The sequence below is a fragment of the Onthophagus taurus genome, chromosome 3, assembly GCF_036711975.1.
Source record: "Onthophagus taurus isolate NC chromosome 3, IU_Otau_3.0, whole genome shotgun sequence".
Classification (NCBI taxonomy): Eukaryota; Metazoa; Arthropoda; class Insecta; order Coleoptera; family Scarabaeidae; genus Onthophagus; species Onthophagus taurus.
Window position 1 is genome coordinate 17,739,318 of NC_091968.1, and position 22,476 is coordinate 17,761,793.

General features: G+C 34.6%; 2 protein-coding genes across 3 annotated transcripts in view; one reads left to right on the plus strand and one right to left on the minus strand.

Moving 5' to 3' along the window:
* The window catches only part of LOC111417292 (protein SERAC1), an 18,977-nt gene extending 14,454 nt beyond the window's left edge, over positions 1 to 4,523 (plus strand). For both annotated transcript variants that reach the window (XM_023049517.2, XM_023049518.2), the window contains exons 5-7: positions 3,843 to 4,001; positions 4,055 to 4,268; positions 4,327 to 4,523. In XM_023049517.2, the coding sequence (XP_022905285.1) occupies positions 3,843 to 4,001; positions 4,055 to 4,268; positions 4,327 to 4,441 (488 nt within the window). In that variant the 3' untranslated portion in view covers positions 4,442 to 4,523. The remainder of the gene's footprint in view (positions 1 to 3,842; positions 4,002 to 4,054; positions 4,269 to 4,326) is intronic.
* On the minus strand, positions 4,426 to 14,044 carry LOC111417293 (F-box/WD repeat-containing protein 4). The gene is made up of 5 exons (XM_023049519.2): positions 13,748 to 14,044; positions 13,407 to 13,691; positions 5,081 to 5,383; positions 4,743 to 5,025; positions 4,426 to 4,692 (listed from the first exon to the last, which is right to left on the minus strand). Exons 1-5 carry the CDS (start codon positions 13,930 to 13,932, stop codon positions 4,513 to 4,515), a joined length of 1,236 nt encoding a protein of 411 aa, XP_022905287.1. The 5' UTR covers positions 13,933 to 14,044; the 3' UTR covers positions 4,426 to 4,512.
* Between the last annotated feature and the right edge of the window lie 8,432 nt (positions 14,045 to 22,476).

Sequence of the window (22,476 nt, forward strand, 5' to 3'; positions counted from 1 at the left end):
CTTGTTTCATTCTTCTTACGCCGGGAACTTTATCTCCAATTTGGACCTGTAAGTACCTATTCTTCAACAAGGAAGCTTTCACTTTCTTTAGGATTCGTTCCTGATTAGCCTTCATCATATCTGCCAGCAGGCCATCTTGCCAAACGGATTCGTAAACTTTCTAGACATCTAATAGCACTGCAATAATTTGGCTTTTATCCTAAGCAAGTTCCAACGTTTCAAAGTTATCACGTTCCCCGGACGCCTCATTTGGGTTATACATTGCGATGTATACAATTCTGCTTGTATCTCCATCGAAATCAAGCTCTGTTCCTATCGCTTCCATTTCCGTGGTTAAAAGGGCCTCTCTTGCCGGATATCTGGAACTTATGTAAACTGCAGCGCCTGTCCCCTGTCCGTCTCTTTCTATCCTTTCTGAAATATTTAAATTTTGGTATTCTATCGGACTGATGTGGCTGCAGATGGGTTTCGCTTATCATCACTGTCATGAAGAGATCTCTTCATTGTTTCCAAATACCAAAAGTTTTTCGGACTTTTTGTTAATTCTGTGGTCGTTCCGTGTTACCAGCCGTTTTCCTGAAATAAAATATCGTTAGGTTTACTTACTATTTTTGATCTGTGCTATCGTAGGCACCAATCTCTAAAAAATATTGAGCACTATGTGGGTAAGCACTTGATCTTCAACATCTTCGCCTTTGGATGCGACAGGGCCTTTGATGCAGCAACCTCCTCAGAAAAAGCAGCTTTACTAAGACACTCCTCTTTTGATTTTGCCATTCTAAACCTTGGCCTTTCTTTCTTCAGCCTTTCATTTTTCTTCCTTTTTTTTCTGTTTAGGGCAACTTCTGGAAATTTTGAAAGCGGATTATTGCAATTTGCGCATCTAGCCGACGAGGATCTTATCTTTGGGCATTCAAATGATGGATGCTTACTCCGCCGTATATCTGTAGACAACGTACCTAAGCAGTCGACATTTAATTAACAAACTTCCCGGACTTAAAACTTCATCCCTTCTTTATTCTTGGTAGTATCACCAGAACAACATCAACTTCTTGGCTTTTCCAGCCTCATCACGCTGTTGAAGCGAAATCTTTTTTCTTCAAGTTTTCTTCTATTTCCTAAGTTTCGATTTCCTCAGTAATTCCTCTTAATACCACTTTAAACTCCTTTCCATATGGTATAGTAATGAAACTTCAATTTCATCACCTCACCCACTCGTGTCAATTTTCTGGCACCTTCGAGTCTTCGCAGCAACGAAGATTTTGACCCTTCCTTTGTATTAAAGTTTTTTGCCCCGGCGACAGTGTGGTGGGGCATATCCTAAAATAAATTGACAAAAGGATAAGTAAAAATTCTGGTTTTTGGGTATATTTTAAGTAATTTTTATTCACTGTAGTATATCTTGATAAGGGAATATATGTTTTCAGTTCATAATGACTATTTGTCAAAAAATAACGGCAGTAAATCATCGACTGTTAATTTTTGTAACTGACAGAAAACTTATAGTTAGCTAAACAAACAGCTTTCTTGCACTTTGCACATCTATAAAATGTTTTTCTGCCACTTTTCCTAGGACAAAATTCGCATCTTCTAGATAGTTTATGTCGTTTCCCTGGTGATTCATCAACATTCATTTCGTCTGCTGGCCTGAGGAGTTGCAATTCACGTGGGAGCTTTTTATTCAGAGCTCTGATTGTTTTGTGCTCACTCAACAGTTGTATGTCCAATGTTTTCAGAAACTGTCTTCTTTTCATTTGGAAATCACCAGTATTATTCTGATATATCACTCTTGCGTTTATACCAGCACAGTTTAGAAGAGCATAGAAAATCGTGAGTGTCCATCTTTTACTATTGCGAGATACATCGTAGCTCATCAATGACATCTACGCCACACTTTGTAGCATTATAAAACGAAACTACTTCCGGTTTTCTTTTATCTCCAATAGTTTCATCAATATCTGGAGTATGGTGTAACGTAGACATAAGAAGTACAACCTTGCCTTTTCTTGGTGTATAAGAAACTAAAGTGATATCTTTTTGAAAACCAAATTTGCTGGAATGGTCTGGACTGGTTTTCACTACTTTGAAGCTCTCGGGTATTTGCCGTTTGTTCTTCCCAACCGTCCCGACGGATGTAATTTGTGTTGTCTCAGCAGTGTTAGCATCAGATCATAATTGCTGAACCAATTATCAAACGTTACATTTCGTTTTGTGCCGGAAATTGGAGCTATAAGTCTAAGAATCACAGCGTTTGGCTTATTGCTCAACTTGAATGGACCATCAGGTTGCAGTCCCACGTACAATTCTAAGTTGAGAACAAAGTATGATTTTGCATCTACAAGTGCAAATATTTTCAAAGCATAACGTGCTGGCTTTTTGGGCATGTATTGACGAAAAGTACAGCGACCCCTGAATGCTTGGAGTAAACGAATTATGGCTATTCTCAACGAATTTCTCAAATAATGCCCTCACTGCTGTCATCTTGTCAATCTTTTTCCTTTCCTCCCGATTATTTATGTTGTCAAAGCGTAAGTAAGACAGCACGAAAATGAACCTTTGTAAAGACATTGTTTCTCTGAATAAACTTATCCCAGTTTCATCTGTCGACCAAAGCTCCTCAAGATTTAGCCTAGAACTTTTGAAAACTCCTGCCAGATAGAGAAGTCTGAATAAAGCTCTTATTTCTGTTACATTCGTATCTCGTACAACGTATTGATGATTTTCATCGTAGCAAACAGATTTCTGTCGTATTTTTATATTGGTGCACATCACAATATCGTCCATATCACCATATCAGAAATTATAAACTGATTGGAACATTCAATTGGTGTTTTAGTGACTATTTCTCCTTCTCGCTAAGGGTTTTAGGTGATGGAAGAATCGGAGGCCGACAATACCAGATCGTTCTACTTTTTTAGTTATCACGCTTAATTCGTTAGCATCCAATGCCATTTGGCCTATCCGAACCAGGCCTTTAAGGTTGATTCCACTTTCTTCTCTTTGTTCCTTCTTTCGTTAAGCAAAAGCACAAAACCACAAAAGCTTCATGTGGTCACGGAACATCACCTTGTACTTCGTCAAACTGCTGACCAAGACCTTGAGCTACTCCAAACTACTATTCTTAACTCCTCGTTTTATCTCCTCCTTTGGATGCTTTAAAGATATATAGTCTTTTATAAGAAACTTTGTATCTTTACGAAAATATATAAGGAATGATTTCGCCTCAAATCGCTGAGCTCGCTATCTGGAATCTCCTTGTCTTATACTACTTTCTAGTTTGATTCTTTCCGTTTCAGTGTGGGGCTTAATTGTACTCGTTGCTCTCTTATAGATGTTTTCAATAAGCACAGTATATCTTGAGTCAATTCTACAGGTTTCTAGCGCAGTTACTATCGGCCATATTTCAATTGATTCAAAAGCCTTAGTGTCAATAAATGCTAAGTATAGATCTTTGTTATATTCTGGAGCAGGAAAATCTGCTTCAGAATATGTAATATGATGGTTTTTTATTACTTCTAGGCGCATTCAAACTTCTGCTTTCTTGTATGCCTCTTTGAATATTTTTATTCAATTCCCTGTATTATATTGTTCCTCTTTTGCCTCCTTTTACTAGTTCTATGTCTTCTCGTAATTAGTTGTTGAGTTTCTAAAGTGTTATTAATTTCAAAAAAGCCAACTTTCTCAAGTTTGGATCCCCCTTATGAATTAGTACCAACTTGAAACCGTTTGTAAAAAGATGTTTTATCTTTTAACTGTTACTTACCCTGACTATTAAATTTAATATAATACTTATAATAAAAGTTATATTTAGTATATATAATTCTTTATTTCTTTGTCAAAAGCTGAAACAGAAGGTGACGAAAACTACATGAACATTTTAAACAACACAAAAGGAATCGTCTTTTATAGTACACCACACAAAGGATCTAAAATAGCTAATCTGAACCCACCGACTTGTTTAGTCGTTTTACCATCCGTTGAGGTTCAAGAATTACGCGAAGGTAATATTTTTCTAAAATCCCCATCCCCAAAATGTATTAATAAATTTTTTTAGAGTCTCCAAATTTAAAATCAATGCACGAAGCATTTTTGGAACTCCTCCAAAAGTACTCAATGCGCATAATAAGTTTCATAGAGACCAAATCAACAGTTGTAACAGCACTTAAATTTAATTTCCGGATGGTTGAAAGTGCGTCTGGTAATCCGGGAGTGGGAGAAGTTTTTGAAGTCCCTCTCGATCATTTAGGAATTTGTAAACCCATTAACAGGTTTGATTTACATCGTAAATTATTAATTTGAAATATTAAATGATTTATTTTGTGGTAGAGAATCATTTTTGTACCAAAAAGTTTTACATTTAGTGAAAACGGTGATGATGGAGGAGAACAAAGAGGATGAGAACGTTTTAATTATTGATTGTCCAAATGAATGTGATGGTTAAATTTATTTATTTATTTAGTGTATAATTTTACCAAAGATATAAATTAAAAAGAATTATTAAATAATTTTTTATCACATGCAAATCTCCTTTTTGTATAAGGAACTATAATCTTTCCCAGTCGTTTCATAACCACTAAAATCGACCAGGTCTAAATTACGATCCGTTCCTGCCACTATTTGTAAAGGATCGAACGAGAGGCTATAAATTGGGGAATTTCGATTTTTCCCCCGGCATGATCTCAGAAAATATAACTAAAACAAATTTAATTATTAATAAATAAATAAAATGAAATTAAAGTTACTTGAACGTATTTTGGGCTCCTCATATCATAAAGAACCATTCTCCCATGAGCTTGAGTCCCTGTTAATAAAGTATTGACATAATCAGTGTCCATACAATAAATAGTAGATTGAAATGGGTCCTTATACGATTGTACGCAAATATCGCCAAGCCTTAAATCCCATTTACGAACATACGTATCATGCCCACATGTTAAAAAAACCGAATTTGTTAAAAATTTGATGTCTAAAACGCTACTTCCTTTATCTAGGAAGGTTCCAAAAATATTTAGTGGAGAATCTAACCTATAAAGAAAAAAAAAACCTTACCAAACTTTTTTTCAATATTGTTTTTAATTACCTATTTGAATCAAAAATACAAATTGGAGCAACACTTTTACAACTAGAAGTTCCCAAAACAACTCGATCACCCATTATATTAAAAGAACTCGACCAAATTCGGTTATCGACTTTTCCGTAATTACAAAGTAAAACTTTTAAATGTTCCCTATTGACGTTAAACAACCCGAATTGGCCATCGTTCCCTCCGGAAAGAATAAAATTATCGTAAACGTCAATATCGTTGATATCGTTTTTATGAAACTCCTTTGAAATCGCAGTTACATTCGCAGTATCAAGAAACCAAACCCAAACCTTTCCGTTACTAAAAAATTATTTTATAAATTATTCGTGTTATAATACAGTAGAGCCCAGATTATCCGGGACAAGGGCGCCGCGGATTGTGAAAATCGCGGATAACCCGAAAAAACACTAAAAATTAGGTGTAAACACGAAAAAAATATTTCAGCATAATAACTATAATATTTTAAATTACTAAAATAAAGAACAGTAATAAACAAAAAATAATACATTCACCACTGTGTGGTAGACAAAAAGTGTGCAGTTACATCTTTTTAAAAAAATAAGTCACTACTTTTTGCTACTTGCTTTGGAAACACCTTCTATGTTTTCTTGATCGACATTTTCACCTCCCGGAACGGATTTCACTAAGTCAATAGTCATGACTTCATTCACTTCTTCAAAAATGTTGTGCTTGACATTTACTTCGATATTCGGACAGAGTTTTCTCAAGAGTTTATCCCATGCAGACGCAATATCATAAATGCTATCCAAAATTGTATACATCTTCCAAAATTGTTTAAAATTGTAACGTTCTTCGATTTTTGACATTAACAACTTTGTTCTGTATGTTCTCTTCATAGTTGCAATGACTCCTTGGTCCACAGGTTGTATCACCGCAGAAACATTTGGGAGACAAACCCACACTTACAGCTGGGTGTGACGGCGCGTTGTCAATTAACAAAACAGCCTTTCTTGATAAATTAAATGAGTCAAGGTGTTTACGTACTTGTGGCACAAAAATCTTTTCAAACCATTCTTGAAAAATCTGCTGGTTCATACAACCTTTTTTTTTATTGAAATAATCGACTGATAAATTTTCTGCTCTTGTCCTTTCAAAAGATGGCGGTTTCTTAGAGTTACCGATTACCAGAAGCTTCGGTATGTGGCCAGCAGCGTTGCTACATGGCAAGATTGTGATCCTTTCCTTGCTACTTTTGTAACCTGCCGGTTTATGTTGTTCACTTTAAAATGTTAAAGTACGAATGGGAAGATACTTCCAAAAAAGCCTTGATTCATCAGCGTTATAAATTTGCTTATATAACAGATCTTTAGACAAAACAAAATCTTCAAAATGATGTTGAAAATCATCAGCTGCTTGTTAATCACCACTCAGCTTCTCTCCATGGAGACTAATCTCTTTAATTCCATGACGTTTCTTAAAACGATATAACCAACCGGACAACGCACATATTATCAATTTACGACGACAAAAATGTAAACTATGATTTTATTTTATATTCTGATCAAAAATGCTTATGTGGAGCCTATTTCATAATTATCTTTCAGAAAAACACCTTATTAGAGTTAGTTAATTAAAAAAAATCAATTGCATGTCAAATTGTTTATTAGGGTGTTAATGAATGATCTGCATATACACTGTTGGAAATAATTCACGAGCACACCCTATATAATCTGAACGCGTGAAGATAAATCCATAATATTTGCGGAGCACAAAGCTTTACTGTAGACGAGTTTATTCAGCGAGTTTTGAGTTGTTCCGTCGCGGCATTGTTGACTGAGCCGCCCTTCCAAGTGGAACATTCCGTCGCTATGGAGACCGAAGTGGATGGAAAATCCGGTCGTTTTTAGTGTGGTGCGAGGGACCACATTGTTATCGTACTCTGTGCGCAATGGATGAGCGATCGCGTTACTTAAGCGAGTTTGGGCGAGGAATGTTTGTGGGTATGCACATTGAGGGTGTATAGTTCCGTGAAATTGCGCGTCGTCTCGAGCGGTCGTTATCGGCAGTGCAACGGGCATGGCGAGAATGGTCTGAGGTAGGACATAGGTACCTACAGCCGCGGCCAAAAACACTAATGCAAAACACTAAACAGTTGTACAAAATGACAGAGATTTTAAAGGTTAACAGAATGTATGCAGCTAAAGAAATAGATGCATAGTTACCCTAAATAATCACCTGTATATCAAACATAACGTGTTTTTGACCACATGTATACTAGCATTTTTTTCATATTTTGTCGTTTACATCATTCATTTAAATTGTACAATTTTGATTAAAACATTATTTTATATGCATATCCTCATCAGACTGATTGACACCATTACCTTCATCATGATCACCGAAATATGTTGCCTTACCATGCTTAATACAACTTCATTGAATTGGGTTTTACTTTTTTTCGATTATTTGTCAATAGGGTCTGAAGATACAAGCATCCAGTTAAATATGTCAGTATTGGTATTGATCCTTGAAGTATTTCGGGAGTGATATTGTCTTAATTTTTTATACTCTTTATGGCCTGTCTCAATTACGTCTTCTGACAGTTGACTCATTGGTAAAGGTAAAGATTTTATGATATGAGCTCCATCTATTAATAGTTTGTGAACACTGGCACTCATTTTGCAGCAACCATAAAGTGAAAAAGCGATTTCTGCTGTTTCAAAACAATACTTTTTAAATACAGAGTGCCCATTATGTATGGAATATACTAGTATATATCTTGGTAGGTATCAACTTTATAAAAAAACATTTTATACAAAAGTTGTTTAATATTTTATTTGTCATAATAAGACTGCCTTCAATTGTTTTTAATTCAGAAAACAAATGAGTAACGAATAATACTTATTTCTTTTTAATGGCAACCTATTCTTTCTTTAGGCTCATTTGATAGAGATTACTTTCCTCTTTACGATGGCGTAAAATTTTTGTATCCTTACATCAGAAAATTTTTGAGAAAAATGGAAAAATTGTTTATTAATAAAAATTAATCAATAACATTAATCTAGATATTCGAAATCGTCAAGTACCTCGAATTATTACTGTAATAGTATATTAAAAAACAAGTTTTGTAAGACACGTTTGAAATGCACGAATTCAAGTTAAAAAACGAGTGGCGAAGCCACGAGTTTTTTAATGAATGAGTGCTTTAAATCTTATGAAACATGTTTATTATGCTATTTTTTTGTAATTCGCGTTTTTATCCGTTTTCTTTCAACAAAAATAAAATAAATTTTGACAATGTAGGGAAATAGGTATGCAGCAGTTGGTAACACCGTAACACTTGAAAATAGAAATTTGAATTGACAATTAGAAACTGTCAAAACACAAAATGTATTCACCTGACAAAAATGTTTCATATAAACTTCCCAAAATAAGAGAAATTGCTCAGAGTTCAATGTCCTCATTATTGTGGACCTTGTATTCGATGCTAAGAACGTGTTTAGTTTAAACATCCATAGACAAAAATTGTCACATTGACAACTAGAAAAATTAATGACCCAATGTCAGCAACTTGAACGAGTTCCATAAAATGTTACTAAAATCTCATTACAGCACCCGTTTGAGTACTGTTAGAGCTTTCATTACCGTCGCGAATTACAAAAATTAAATTTACATACAAAATAAAACAAATAAACGAAAAATTAGTGTACATCTCCAATAATATAATGTTATTAGTAGGGTACTAAAATTTTACGTCATCGTAAAGAGAAAAAAAATCTCTATCAAATGAGCCTAATGAAAGGATACATTGCCATTTAAAAAACTTCAAGTGTTATTCGTTGCTCATTTGTTTTCTGAAATAAAAACAATTGAATGCTGTCTTATTATGGCAAATAAAATATTAAACAACTTTTGTATAAAATGTTTTTTTTGTAAAGTTGATACCTACCAAGATATATAGTATATTCCATACATAATGGGCACTTGTATATCTTCTTTGACGTAGTGTCCACAAGAAATGATGGAAAGTGTATTTGCAAATATTTTTTCTTTTATTTGGGAAACAAGCAAAAGATTCTTAAAAACTTTCCGCGCTGTGTTTCCGTCGTTACTATTGCCTCCGCCTTCTTTTGACTGATTAACTACGAGGCTCAATTCCTTATAAAATTCGGCCGATATTTGATTTTTTCTTTGTCATCTTCGTCCCTTGCTTGCCACTTCTGTAACTCCAATGTATATGCTATATGCAGTAAATATTCATAGCATCTAAGATGTGCATGAAGTATAGAAATACCATATTTAAAGGTGTCTTCGTAACAGACTATGTTCTTTAGTTTCTCTACATCATTGAAATCTTTAGGGGTAGTCTTACACACATTGCACGCTTGCGAACTGGAAGTATCAGTCAATATGTTGACTGTGTTTCCATCTAGCATCGTACATATAGGGATATGTATAAATTTTATTTGTTTAGTTCCTACAACGACTATCGTGGGCTCCAATTTTAACATTTGTGTTTGTACTTCGTTATATTCTTCTTTTACATATTAGACATTTTCTTTCTTTATCTTAAATCCAATTGGACGGGAATATTTTGTCTATGATGGCGTCGTATTCTTTCAATATATTTTTTTGTTACGGCCATTAGATTCACACATTTGTAGTGGCACGATCGTACATAAAATGTTGTTGGAATCCGCATATTCCGAATTATTGGCGAAATTTTGTTTGTAAATACTGCGTCCATCTCTGCCATCTAAGCCCCATTTATAATAAACTTGGATAAACGAGCCCCAGACAATTACTCCGTACGATGCCACAGAATGGAAACTCGCGAAATAGGTAATCCGAGCCACTTCCACGGACGCACACTCCACAAGCCTCTGCACCGCAAAGCTCGCTCACATGATTTGTCCACTTTAAACCGCTATCCTAGGAATTTAACACTTGCCGCATGATGACGATCGAAGAACTGTAATGTTTGTGTCTTCTCGCAATTCAAGTGAAGCTTGTTCGTTACCATCCACTTCGTAACATTATCAATCACACGTGCCGAATTTCCTTTGATATCCTCCATAGTTTTTCCATTTGATATTAAGGAGGTGTCATCAGCATATAAATAACAGGAAGCTCCTAATAGATTGTTCGGCAAGTCGTTGATATAAATAGCAAACAGTATCGGACTCAGCACCGAACCCTGAGGAACTCCATGTTCGCAGGGTTGCACGCCCGAAATTTCATCCCGCCATTTTACACACTGATTTGTGTCGGATAGATATGATGACAAAAGTTTATATGGAGTACCTCTTATTCCATAATAATAAAGTTTTTCTAATAATATGGTGTTATGATTAATTATGATTTAATATGGTATCGAAGGCTCGAGTCAAATAACAGCAGATAACTTCTACCTTTTCCTTATTGTCATGTGCTTGAATTATTGTATTTACTAGTTCAATTAGTGCCGTGATGGTAGAACGACCCTTCCTATATCCATGTTGTACATCGCTGAGAATCTGTTGTCTTTCAAACAATGTTGTTAACCTAGCTTTCATAATTTGCTCTAAAATCTTAGAGAATACCGGCAATATCGCTATTGGACGATATTGCTCATATGAGTTATCATCCCCTTTCTTAAGTAGCGGTGTAATTTTCCCGACTTTAAGTTTCTGTGGAAATAAACCCTCGTTTATGTATTTATTAAACACCTCCACTAGAATAGGTGTCAAATAATCAGTTACCGCCCTAATAGTTGAAGTAGTCAGACCAAAAATGTCTTCACTAGTTTTTGATTTTAGATTTTTTAGTATGTTGCTAACGAAATCGCCTTTCATGCTCGCCAGGTGGCCGATTGACACCATAGAGGAAGTTGGCATTCTTGACAATAATAAGTTCACCTCTTGTGTGTAGTGTTCGCTGAAATCCTTCGCCTTTAATGTCGATCCTATTTCTTTCTGCTCGTTTCGTGGCTTTCTTTGTGCATTGATTACTTTCCATATCTTTTTCTGTTTATTAACTGATTTTTCAATAGTTGTCGTATTTTGTGTTCTCCTTATTGCTTTTATATATTCTTCCTTACACCTCTTATATGTATCATAATCATTGGGAAAGAGACCCGATTGTATATTCATACCTAAAGAATCTAATTTTCGTTTCATTTCTAATAGTCTAGGTGTTGTTCTAAAATGTGGATACTTATTTATTCTATTTGTTTTCTTTATTGTAGGAAATGATCCTCTGCGTTAACGAATGAAGAACTCCTCCAATCAATGGTTTTAATAGCCTCTATAAAGTATTTAACATTCTGCTCACTGTAATTTCGCAGTTTATTTATTGTAGATCTACTAGATTTTTCCTGGTCCGGCTTTTTTACTGACATTATTATGTCAGCCTCCACTTGTGCTAAACGGTGCGTAGTATGTATAAGAAGATCTATCATTGGTACCACAGCCTCGTTCTCAATTATCATGATATTTGTTGGATAACACTTCCTCTTTGTCTCTGCTATCACATGATATGAAAGATAAATATCAGCCCCTCTTTCTTTTGCTCCAAGTCGCAACGTTATATAATCCTCTTTTGTCAACTCAAGATTACTATAAGAGCTAAAGCTTCTTCAGGGCTGTACGGTCTTATATTAGCAGAGGATGACGTATCATGCACCTTTTTCATTTTTTTTTAATGTGTTGGACGAAGATTGTATTGCTAATTTCACAACCTGGGCTGCAGTTCTTTTGCCTGATTTCACCAAGCTTGATTCTGCAGCCAAGCAGTGTTTCTGAACAGAGATTTGGCACAATTGGTTCAACATGTCGTTACTTTCTGCGTTGAGAGCTCTCTTCGAATTATTGCTTTGAACGTTTTGGTGCTGTTGCTATAAGCTGTGATGGCTGTATTAAGCTATTTCATATGCTTGTTGTTAAAACGCTCTTACATGTAATTACAACCTCGCCATTTCGTCAAAACATTCTTAACAAACACTTTGACCACAAGTTTTATTTGTTTTGTACAATTTTCAGAAAGTTCATTAACACTAAACTTGTCCAATGTAGTATAGTGTAATAATTGTTCATTACATTTTAACAACGATAACTTATAAAACTGTTTATTTTTTAACACTATAAATAGTTCTGTTCTCTTAATCGTTATTTTCATTAGAGCGGAATCGCTACAAAACCCAGAAAAATTCCCTCCATTTTAACGAAAGAGGCAAACAAGTGGACTTCTATTTTATTTTTGTATGTTATTTATAAGATATTTTTTGGAACTAGTAAAAAAAAGTTAGTGTACTTTTTGGCAGCAAATATTAAATGTTATATAATGTGCATCATATCTAAACTACGAACGACTGTTGACAGTAATTGCAGATAAAAGTTCATACCTAACGCTTCAATATCCATATTGAAAAACTAACGATTTTAAATTTAGGAAAATAGGGCGAACATAATTACTCTGTCAATAATTCACGCATTACTAAGTGTCTTCCCCATGCAAAAGATAAGCGAACTTTGCGCACATGGGTATCCTACCCATTCTGTTACGTTAACAAAAGAAATTTTTACAGTTCATGTCTGGATTATAATGAACATTTTGAAGGTATTTGTGATTAGTTTAAAGATAAAACAAATCTATTTTTGTCGTCGTAATTTAGTTATTTGTCCCTATGTGCGACGCATCAAAATTTCCTTCCAATCCTAACAAATCAAAGAAGACTTTTGCTTTAGCTACAATGATAGAGCCGGACACGGGGGAGCCTCACTTCGCTCCTGACTTAGCCACTCCACACTAATGCCGAGTCAAGTTCCCTGTAGGTACATTTCTTCATTGTTTTTCGTTCCTTCATCCCAGAAGCACTGTCCGACACTGATGCAAAAGCCAACAGTTTGTTTTTTGCTTTAAAACATTTCGTACTGTTGTTTCCCCAATCCCGTATTCCAAACTTAAGCACCGACAAAGAAAGACGACTGTATGACAAGTCGCAACACGCCTTAAATTGAGTCGAACCACGCGTTCGTCTGATCAATTATAGCGAGCGCAATTCACACCACTCTAAACGCGCTTTTGACACAGATAAACACATCAGTATAAAACAAAATAGAAAATTAATATGTACAGTTTGTTAATTAATTATTATACTCGACGTTATCATTGCAAGTATGCAACCAATATCACAGTATTCGGAACCAATACACGCTTGCATGGTTGCATACTTGCAACAAAAGTGTACATGTAATAAAATTACAGAAAAATTAGTAAATAATTTTACAAAAAGCGATAAATAATGTGCAAAGTCACATTATCATCCACTCATGGATAATCGGGGCTCTACCTACTGTATTTTATTTTAATTAATTAATCATACTTAGCCCCTGCAGCTAAAAACTTCTCCCCTTTAATAAATTTACCAACATCTGCATAATTACTCATCTCATAAATGGAAATTGCACGATTTCGTTGCAGAGTTTTCCCTCTTCTTTTATAACCAAAAACGCGGTGTTCTCGGCTAAACCACACATACTCCTTTTCCAATTGAACCGTTGCTACAGACTGCCTTAAATCGTAAAAGTGGGAATGTTCTGTGTATCTCCCCTTCCTCCAATTTTTTAATACTCGGAATTTCTCCATGCAACTTAAAATAACGTGAGATCTACAAAAATTGATTCACAACATTTCAAAATTATTAACAATTTATTGTGAACGAACCTATCTCTAATATTTTTTGTACCTTGCCCGGTACATAATAACCCTCCAAATAAGCTATTTGGGAGCGAATAAAGGATTATTTGGTTTAATCTACGACATGTTAATTTTAGGTTAAGTATATCTTGAATTCTGCAATAACTAAGTATGATTATTAAAGTGTCGAGAGATAAATCGAGGAGTTCCATTATTATAAATGCGTTTTCGATGATTTGGTCGCTTTTGTATCGTTTTATACATTAGAAATAAATACTTTGTAAATGTTGACGTATACATAACCTCAATATGTGACAATTTGTGTTTGCTTGTCATTATAGGAGGAAAAAGGTTGGTTACACTGAGATAATTATTACAATTTTATTAATATTACATTTTATATTAATAAATTTATAATGATTTAAATTGTTTTTAAATCATTATAATTTAAAACATATAAATTTATTACTTTTTAAATAAAATAAATTATGACTTAGGTATTAAAATATATATTGGTAGCATTGTGTGTCAATTTCTTTCATATGCAATTTTTGAGTAAGTACTTCTTATTTTGATCATATAAAACATTTTGATTTTAGGAACAATATCATACTTTTTATTTGAATCTACTCTGTTTTTGGTGTATCTCTTAAAAATTTTGTAATTCCAACTTTTAAGTATTAAAATATATAAAACTAGGAAAAGGGTATTCCAAAAGTAAAAATTAAAAAAAATCGCCTTGACCTTATTTTGGGGAGTTAGGAAATGATTTATGTCTTAAATTAAAGCTAAAAGACTCTATTTTATGATGTTGTATCTAAATAATGAGATTTGGTAAAGATTTTTTTTCAAGAAAGTACTTAAGGAAATCTTTTAAGTTGGGTTATGCCAAAAAATGTGAAAATTAAAAAAAAATCGCCTTGACCTTACTTTGAGGAGTTAGGAAATGATTTATGTCTTAATTAAAGTTAAAAGACTTTATTTTATGATGTGGTATAGAAATAGTCGGATTTGATAAAGAAAGTTTGCGAAAAAAGAACATACAAGAAAATCTGTTAAGTTATGTCAAAAGAGTGAAAACTTTAAACAATCACCTCAACCTTGATTTGAGGAGTTGGGAAATGATTTATGTCTTAAATTGAAGCTAAAAGATTGTGTTGTAAGATGTGATATAGAAACAATGTGGTTTGGTGAAGAAAATTTTTCAAAAAAGTACATACAAGAAAATCTGTTAAGTTATGTCAAAAGAGTGAAAACTTTAAACAATCACCTCAACCTTGATTTGAGGAGTTGGGAAATGATTTATGTCTTCAATTAAAGCTAAAAGATTGTGTTGTAAGATGTGATATAGAAACAATGGGATTTGATGAAGAAAATTTTTCAAAAAAGTATATGCAAGAAAATCTATTAAGTTATGTCAAAAGAGTGAAAACTTTAAACAATCACCTCAACCTTGATTTGAGGAGTTAGGAAATGATTTATGTCTTAAATTAAAGCTAAAAGATTGTGTTGTAAGATGTGATATAGAAATAATGAGGTTTGAAGAAGAAAATTTTTCAAAAAAGTACATACAAGAAAATCTGTTAAGTTATGTCAAAAAAGTGAAAACTTTAAACAATCACCTCAACCTTGATTTGAGGAGTTGGGAAATGATTTATGTCTTAAATTAAAGCTAAAAGATTGTGTTGTAAGATGTGATATAGAAATAATGAGGTTTGAAGAAGAAAATTTTTCAAAAAAGTACATACAAGAAAATCTATTAAGTTATGTCAAAAGAGTGAAAACTTTAAACAATCACCTCAACCTTGATTTGAGGAGTTGGGAAATGATTTATGTCTTAAATTAAAGCTAAAAGATTGTGTTGTAAGATGTGATTTAGAAACAATGGGGTTTGATGAAGAAAATTTTTCAAAAAAGTACATGCAAGAAAATCTATTAAGTTATGTCAAAAGAGTGAAAACTTTAAATAATCACCTCAACCTTGATTTGAAGAGTTGGGAAATGATTTATGTCTTAAATTAAAGCTAAAAGATTGTGTTGTAAGATGTGATATAGAAACAATGTGGTTTGATGAAGAAAATTTTTCAAAAAAGTACGTGCAAGAAAATCTGTTAAGTTATGTCAAAAGAGTGAAAACTTTAAACAATCACCTCAACCTTGATTTGAGGAGTTGGGAAATGATTTATGTCTTAAATTAAAGCTAAAAGATTGTGTTGTAAGATGTGATATAGAAACAATGTGGTTTGATGAAGAAAATTTTTCAAAAAAGTACGTGCAAGAAAATCTGTTAAGTTATGTCAAAAGAGTGAAAACTTTAAACAATCACCTCAACCTTGATTTGAGGAGTTAGGAAATGATTTATGTCTTAAATTAAAGCTAAAAGATTGTGTTGTAAGATGTGATTTAGAAACAATGGGGTTTGATGAAGAAAATTTTTCAAAAAAGTACATGCAAGAAAATCTATTAAGTTATGTCAAAAGAGTGAAAACTTTAAATAATCTCCTCAACCTTGATTTGAAGAGTTGGGAAATGATTTATGTCTTAAATTAAAGCTAAAAGATTGTGTTGTAAGATGTGATATAGAAACAATGTGGTTTGATGAAGAAAATTTTTCAAAAAAGTACATGCAAGAAAATCTATTAAGTTATGTCAAAAGAGTGAAAACTTTAAATAATCACCTCAACCTTGATTTGAAGAGTTGGGAAATCATTTATGTATTAAATTAAAGCTAAAAGATTGTGTTGTAAGATGTGATATAGAAACAATGTGGTTTGATGAAAAAATTTTTCAAAAAAGTACGTGCAAGAAAATCTGTTATGTTATGTCAAAAGAGTGAAAACTTTAAACAATCACCTCAACCTTGATTTGAGGAGTTGGGAAATGATTTATGTCTTAAATTAAAGCTGAAAGATTGTGTTGTAAGATGTGATTTAGAAACAATGGGGTTTGATAAAGAAAATTTTTCAAAAAAGTACATACTAGAAAATCTATTAAATTATGTCAAAAGAGTGAAAACTTTAAACAATCACCTCAACCTTGATTTGAGGAGTTAGGAAATGATTTATGTCTTAAATTAAAGCTAAAAGATTGTGTTGTAAGATGTGATTTAGAAGCAATGGGGTTTGATGAAGAAAATTTTTCAAAAAAGTACATGCAAGAAAATCTATTAGGTTATGTCTAAAGAGTGAAAACTTTAAACAATCACCTCAACCTTGATTTGAGGAGTTGGGAAATGATTTAAGTCTCAAATTAAAGCTAAAAGACTCTATTTTATAATGTGGTATAGAAATAATGGGGTTTGATAAAGAAAATTTTTCAAAAAAGATAATATAAGAAAATCTCGTAAATAAAAAGAAATTAATATAAAAAATTTAAAATTAATTTAATTTTATTTATTTTATAACCGTTCATGTTGCTTGAATCATTTAAAGTATTGCTACTTCAATTCGATGGCGATTTCGGTGTTCCTTAAGTTATAACAACAATAATGTTTATTGCCTCAACAACAAATATTTACATAAATATATATATGTATATACATTCATAACAAATATAGACATCAAGACAAACGGATCAATTTATCGCAATAAGCCATGTCTTCCAAGATACCCAACTGGTAACAGTGTATATGTAATTTTAAATAAATAATTATGGCTAAAGAAAAAGTAATACTAAATGATGTGCTAATAAAACTGAGCGAATGAGCACACAAGGAAGGAAATAGACACAAAAAAGTGCAGCAAAAGATAGATGAAAGGCAGACTAGAGAAGAAAACAAACACATATAGGTCAAAAAGAGATTGTTGAAGAGAGAGCAGATGGCGTGTCAAGGCATTTGTAAAATTTGTAAAATTTATGTTCGCAGTGCAGTTAGCACTGCGAACAGCGGCAGGCAAATCGTTCCCTGTAAAACATCTGGGGTAGATTTCAGTACAGTATGGACTGGACACATAAGTAGGCAAGTCATGTGATGCAAAAAAGTGAAAGGCATCAGACAAATAAGCAAGAGTGCGGACATGAACAATTTTGTATAACATAGTAAGCATACGAAATGATCTACGACTCTGGCAAGTCATCATCAGCATGTTGTTACGATATGAAGTAATCTGCTGAAACTTTCCTAAATCAAAAATTTACCGTATACAATTGTTCTAAAGTCTTTCTACTTTACCCCGAAGAGCTGCGGACAGATCAGGATACGCATAATCAATGTGTGGGAAAATGAGAGAACGTACAACAGGAGGAAGGTGGCAGCGAAAGTTTTCAAAGTATGGAAACAGAAGTAAACCCCCTGAACTTGTGGCCGCCAAGACATCGGTGAATCCATTACCACACCAAAATTTTTGATCGTATTAGAAAACGGAATAATGGTGTCGCCAAGCCTTAGTTGAAGGGTAGTTAAGGAATTAAATTTTGCCAGCAAGGGGCGAGTGCCAAATGCAATGGCTTGCGTTTTACCTGGATTCAGGTAAAGTCCATGACGTCTAGACCAGTCAAGTATGGTAGAGAGATCGTTGTTAAGATGCAACAAAGCATCTGGGAAGTTGTTAACAGTTGACGAAATATAAAGTTGAAGGTAATCTGCATACAAATGATAGTTACACGAGATACCATCACTAAAACTATTTATGAAAATTGAGAAGAGCAAAGGACCCAGTACACTAAAGACCGATAAGAATGGTAGGACTGGAATCAAGATACACAAGAAGAGGTAAAACCAATAGCAGAAAACCTGGTTAACAGGAGGGCATAGTCCACAGAATCAAAGGCCTTGCTAAAATCAAGTAACACTAGCAAGGTAACACAACGCTTATCACAAGCAGATCTAATATCATCGGTGATCTTAATCAGTGCTGTAGTAGTACCATGCCCTTCACGAAAATCAGACTTTAACTTATTCGTCTTTCGACTCGACTTTAACGTCGTAGCTGCAACGCATAGTAAATCAAGTCATGGTTCGAACATTGAAGTGTAGGCAACTGACCCTGCGTAAAAATATTGTCTGGGCGAGACGTGATAATAAGATCTAGGAGAGTATGAGAGAATGACGAGCGGTGAGTTGGAAGAGAGGGTAAGATCGATCGATTTAGTGACGAAGTTATAAATTGTAGTTTTTCACAACGTGCATCATTTGCATCATATATATATATATATATATATATATAGATAAAGCAGATCTTATAGAAAAGGTCAGAAGCGTGTACACTGATTCTGTAGACAATAAGATAACAAACAAGTCCAATTTACCTTTGTCTAACATCCTTAACCTATCCAATCTTCTTGGCAATGCTATAACTCAATGCCACTGAGGTAACTGAACTTGTTAAAGTTTGGTGTTTAAGAAAGCAAATTTTAAAGGACACCAAAGAAAGCAGTTTTTAATTACAGACTATCTCAGGCTTACAAAGTAACAAAAAATGTCTTTGGTGCACTTTATCATATACCTCCTACTGTTGATCTAGTTATTATTACTTGTTTTTCTTCTATATAAAGTTCCTAACCACCTTCGTGACAAAGAATTCGTGCCTCAATCTCTGATATTCTTATGAAAGCGACCGATCTCTTTGATTTACATCCAACTAAGATTTCAGGGAAGTCATTAATGTTCATAAACACCCAGAAGCCAAGGTACGGTTTCAGTTGCACTAATACGGACAACGAATCTGTCACGCAATTCCACTCTGCTTTAAGGGGATACAAACACATTTGAAATCGCAATGCCAGCAACCATAGACTAGGAAATGCGTTCTCTGCGGTGACATATACCTTCATAAGTTAAGAACAACGATTACTGGAGGAGTGGGTATTGAAGAATAGATTAGTAATCGCGAACACGGGAAGCACCCCAACCTACACAAGCCAAGTTACTATGCAACAGTATATGAAAAGCAAGAAGAACCTGACTCTGACCTTGATAAATTCAAAAAATACAAAATAGTAAGAACTATGCAAGGAACTAGAATAGGATGTCTGGGCACTGCTTACAAAGTGGCAACAAAGAAGCTAAGAATACAAAAAAGACCAGAAATTTACAAAAAAAACTGCAAACGAACAGTTCATGAAACTACGTGAAGGTTGGCTCAAACATATTCTTGGACTATATAATGATTGCACGGATATTTCCCAAAGATTTGGAAAGTAACGATCTTAATCCTAATAGAAAAACCTAAAAAAAAGTAGATCTAGAAAAATCGTACTTTTAGGGAGATAAATAAGCTTTTATAGAGGAGCTGCAAAGAGGAAAGATCATTAGTAACACACAATACGGCTGTAGGATAAGGAAAAGCACAGTAGATGGAGTGATATCATCAGCGACAGAAAAAGGAAGGAAGTCTCGATGATTCTCCTTGATGTTTGGGAAGCTTTTAATTCCGTACCATAGCTGAAAGTAATAAGGGCGATGAAGAGAGCTAAAATATCAGCAACATTGAAAAGAATACTAAAATATTACCTCACCGAGCGTATAGTAGTTCTCTCTAGTGAATTGAAAATACAAACGACGTACAGTGTTCGCAGGGATCGGTGGAGGAACTCTTTGGAACATCTACTATGATAGAGTTCTTCGCATAAGAACCGAAGTGCGAGATATTAAGTAGAGATATTGGCGTATGCCGATGACTTTGCGGTTTTGGTGTAAGCAGAAATACCGGAGTATGTGTGAGATAGAGCTGAGTATTGCGTGGCGAGGATAAGATAGGAATTGGAAGAAATGGGACTGGAACTGGCTCCCCAAAACAGAGGTTGTCATATTGGAAGGAAGGAAGAAGCTACAAAACATCCAAATTGAAATGGGCATGGTATACTAACAAACATCATAAAATCTGCCAAATATCTGCGAGTCGACCTTGATAAGGACCTGTATATGGCCACACTCCCAAAGATGAATAATAAAAAACAATTAAGACTACCTCTTTCACGAACATCGTTTCGGAAATTATGCCGAACATAGGGAGGCCCAGCCAGGGGAAAAAGAGACTCATAGTTGTGGAGACATCGCCAAAACATAACAAATATAAGGAAAAGTTGAGAGCAATAGAAACTAAAACAGTAATATAAGTACGAGGGCTTTCACGCACGCGTATATCAGCGTTGAGACGAGAAACGCTGTCAATGAGCTCCTAACAGAAATAATGACGGTAAAGGAACGAGATGATAGGAAGAAGGAGAACGAGGAAGAGACTCAATCAAAGAATAACAGCTTTTTTTCATAAATAGCAGATGATTGCCGGTAAGAGGTCGCTTGCTATAACTAATCCCATATCAACCTCATCTGGATAACACAGGCAGACCAGTCGTTGCAATTGATGCAGCAATTTAGCTTTATATGCATGTTTTAGTGTTGAGCACCAAACTATCGCTCCGTGAGCTAACATGGGTCTTATCATATCAAGGATCTATCAAGTGTAGATCCGCATTGTAACCCTCGGATTTAATCTCCAAGTATTCCCAATAGCCCTTCGACACTGGGTCAGTACAATCGTTGCTTTTTTGGTTTTGCAACTAATGTGCAATTTCCAAGTTAGTCCTTTGTCCGAGATAACACCAAGATACTTCACATCTGGAGCAAAGGTTAATGAATTATTGCAGAAATTGGGTGGTGTTAAGTGTCTTCTGTTTAGTGAAAAGAACAATCTGTCTTTTTAGGATTAACGCAAGCTTAAACAGCTGAACAACTCTGCTTGCTAGCATTGTTTTTATCCAGCCCGCGATGACCAGTGGCACTCTCGGCACTACTAAAGGTGGTTTTGTCAAACGCTCCCTCTATGTCAAGGAAAGTTCCCAAAACAGACTCTTTCGAATCAAGTGCTTGCTCGATGCGCCCCACTACCATGTGTAGGGCGGTATCCACAGATTTACCTTTGATATAAGCATATTGGTACAAGTGCAAAGGAAACGCTTTAAGTACCTTTTCTCTAATGTAATGGTCACATAGTCTTTCAAGTGTCTTTAAAAGAAATGATGAGAGACTAATTGGTCGAAAGGTTTTAGGATCCGTTGGGTTCTTTTTTCCATTCTTTGGTAAAAAGGTTACTGTAACCTTCCTCCAGCTGATGGGAACATAATTAAAGGCTAAACAAGCTTTAAAAACTCTCATCAAGTGTATTTTCATGTCTTCTAGGCTCCATTGAAGAAGAGAAAAACTGCCAACGGCCCACTCTACCAACTCGTTCTGGACAACCTCGTTGGTTATTTGCCAGTCATGTCTAGTAGGAGAGTTGTTAAATTTCAGTTGTTGTAGAAGCGTAGAAAAATCCTGCAAAGTACCTAGAAAGTGAACATCCATTAGTAAGTGCAAAGATTCTTTAGGATCCTTTTTAAAACTGCCATCAGTCTTTTTTAGAATGTCACATCTGTGGTTTTGGCCACGAGATAGTATTTTGTTTAGGTATGAGAACTCAGCAGCACTCTCCACCTCTTCAGAAAAACCTCTCCAGGCTTGTCGCTTCTTTTGTCGTACTAAACGTTTGAATACTGACTGGTGTGTTTTAAACAAAGTCCAGTCAGAATTCAGTCTAGTTTGTTTTGCTTTATTGAAAGCTTTCCTGCAAGTGACCTTCAGTGAATATAGATCAGGAGTCCACCAAGGTGTAGCCCTTCCTCTCTCCTCCACAATTCTCTCAGGACATGCACTGTGGAAGGCCCGAGTTAGTGTGAAACTAATTAACACACTGCAATATCCCAGTCGCAAGTGACCTCGGCTAAGCTTAGAACAGAAGATCTACGACTATCCCTCATTAAGCAGAGAGTAAAACTAC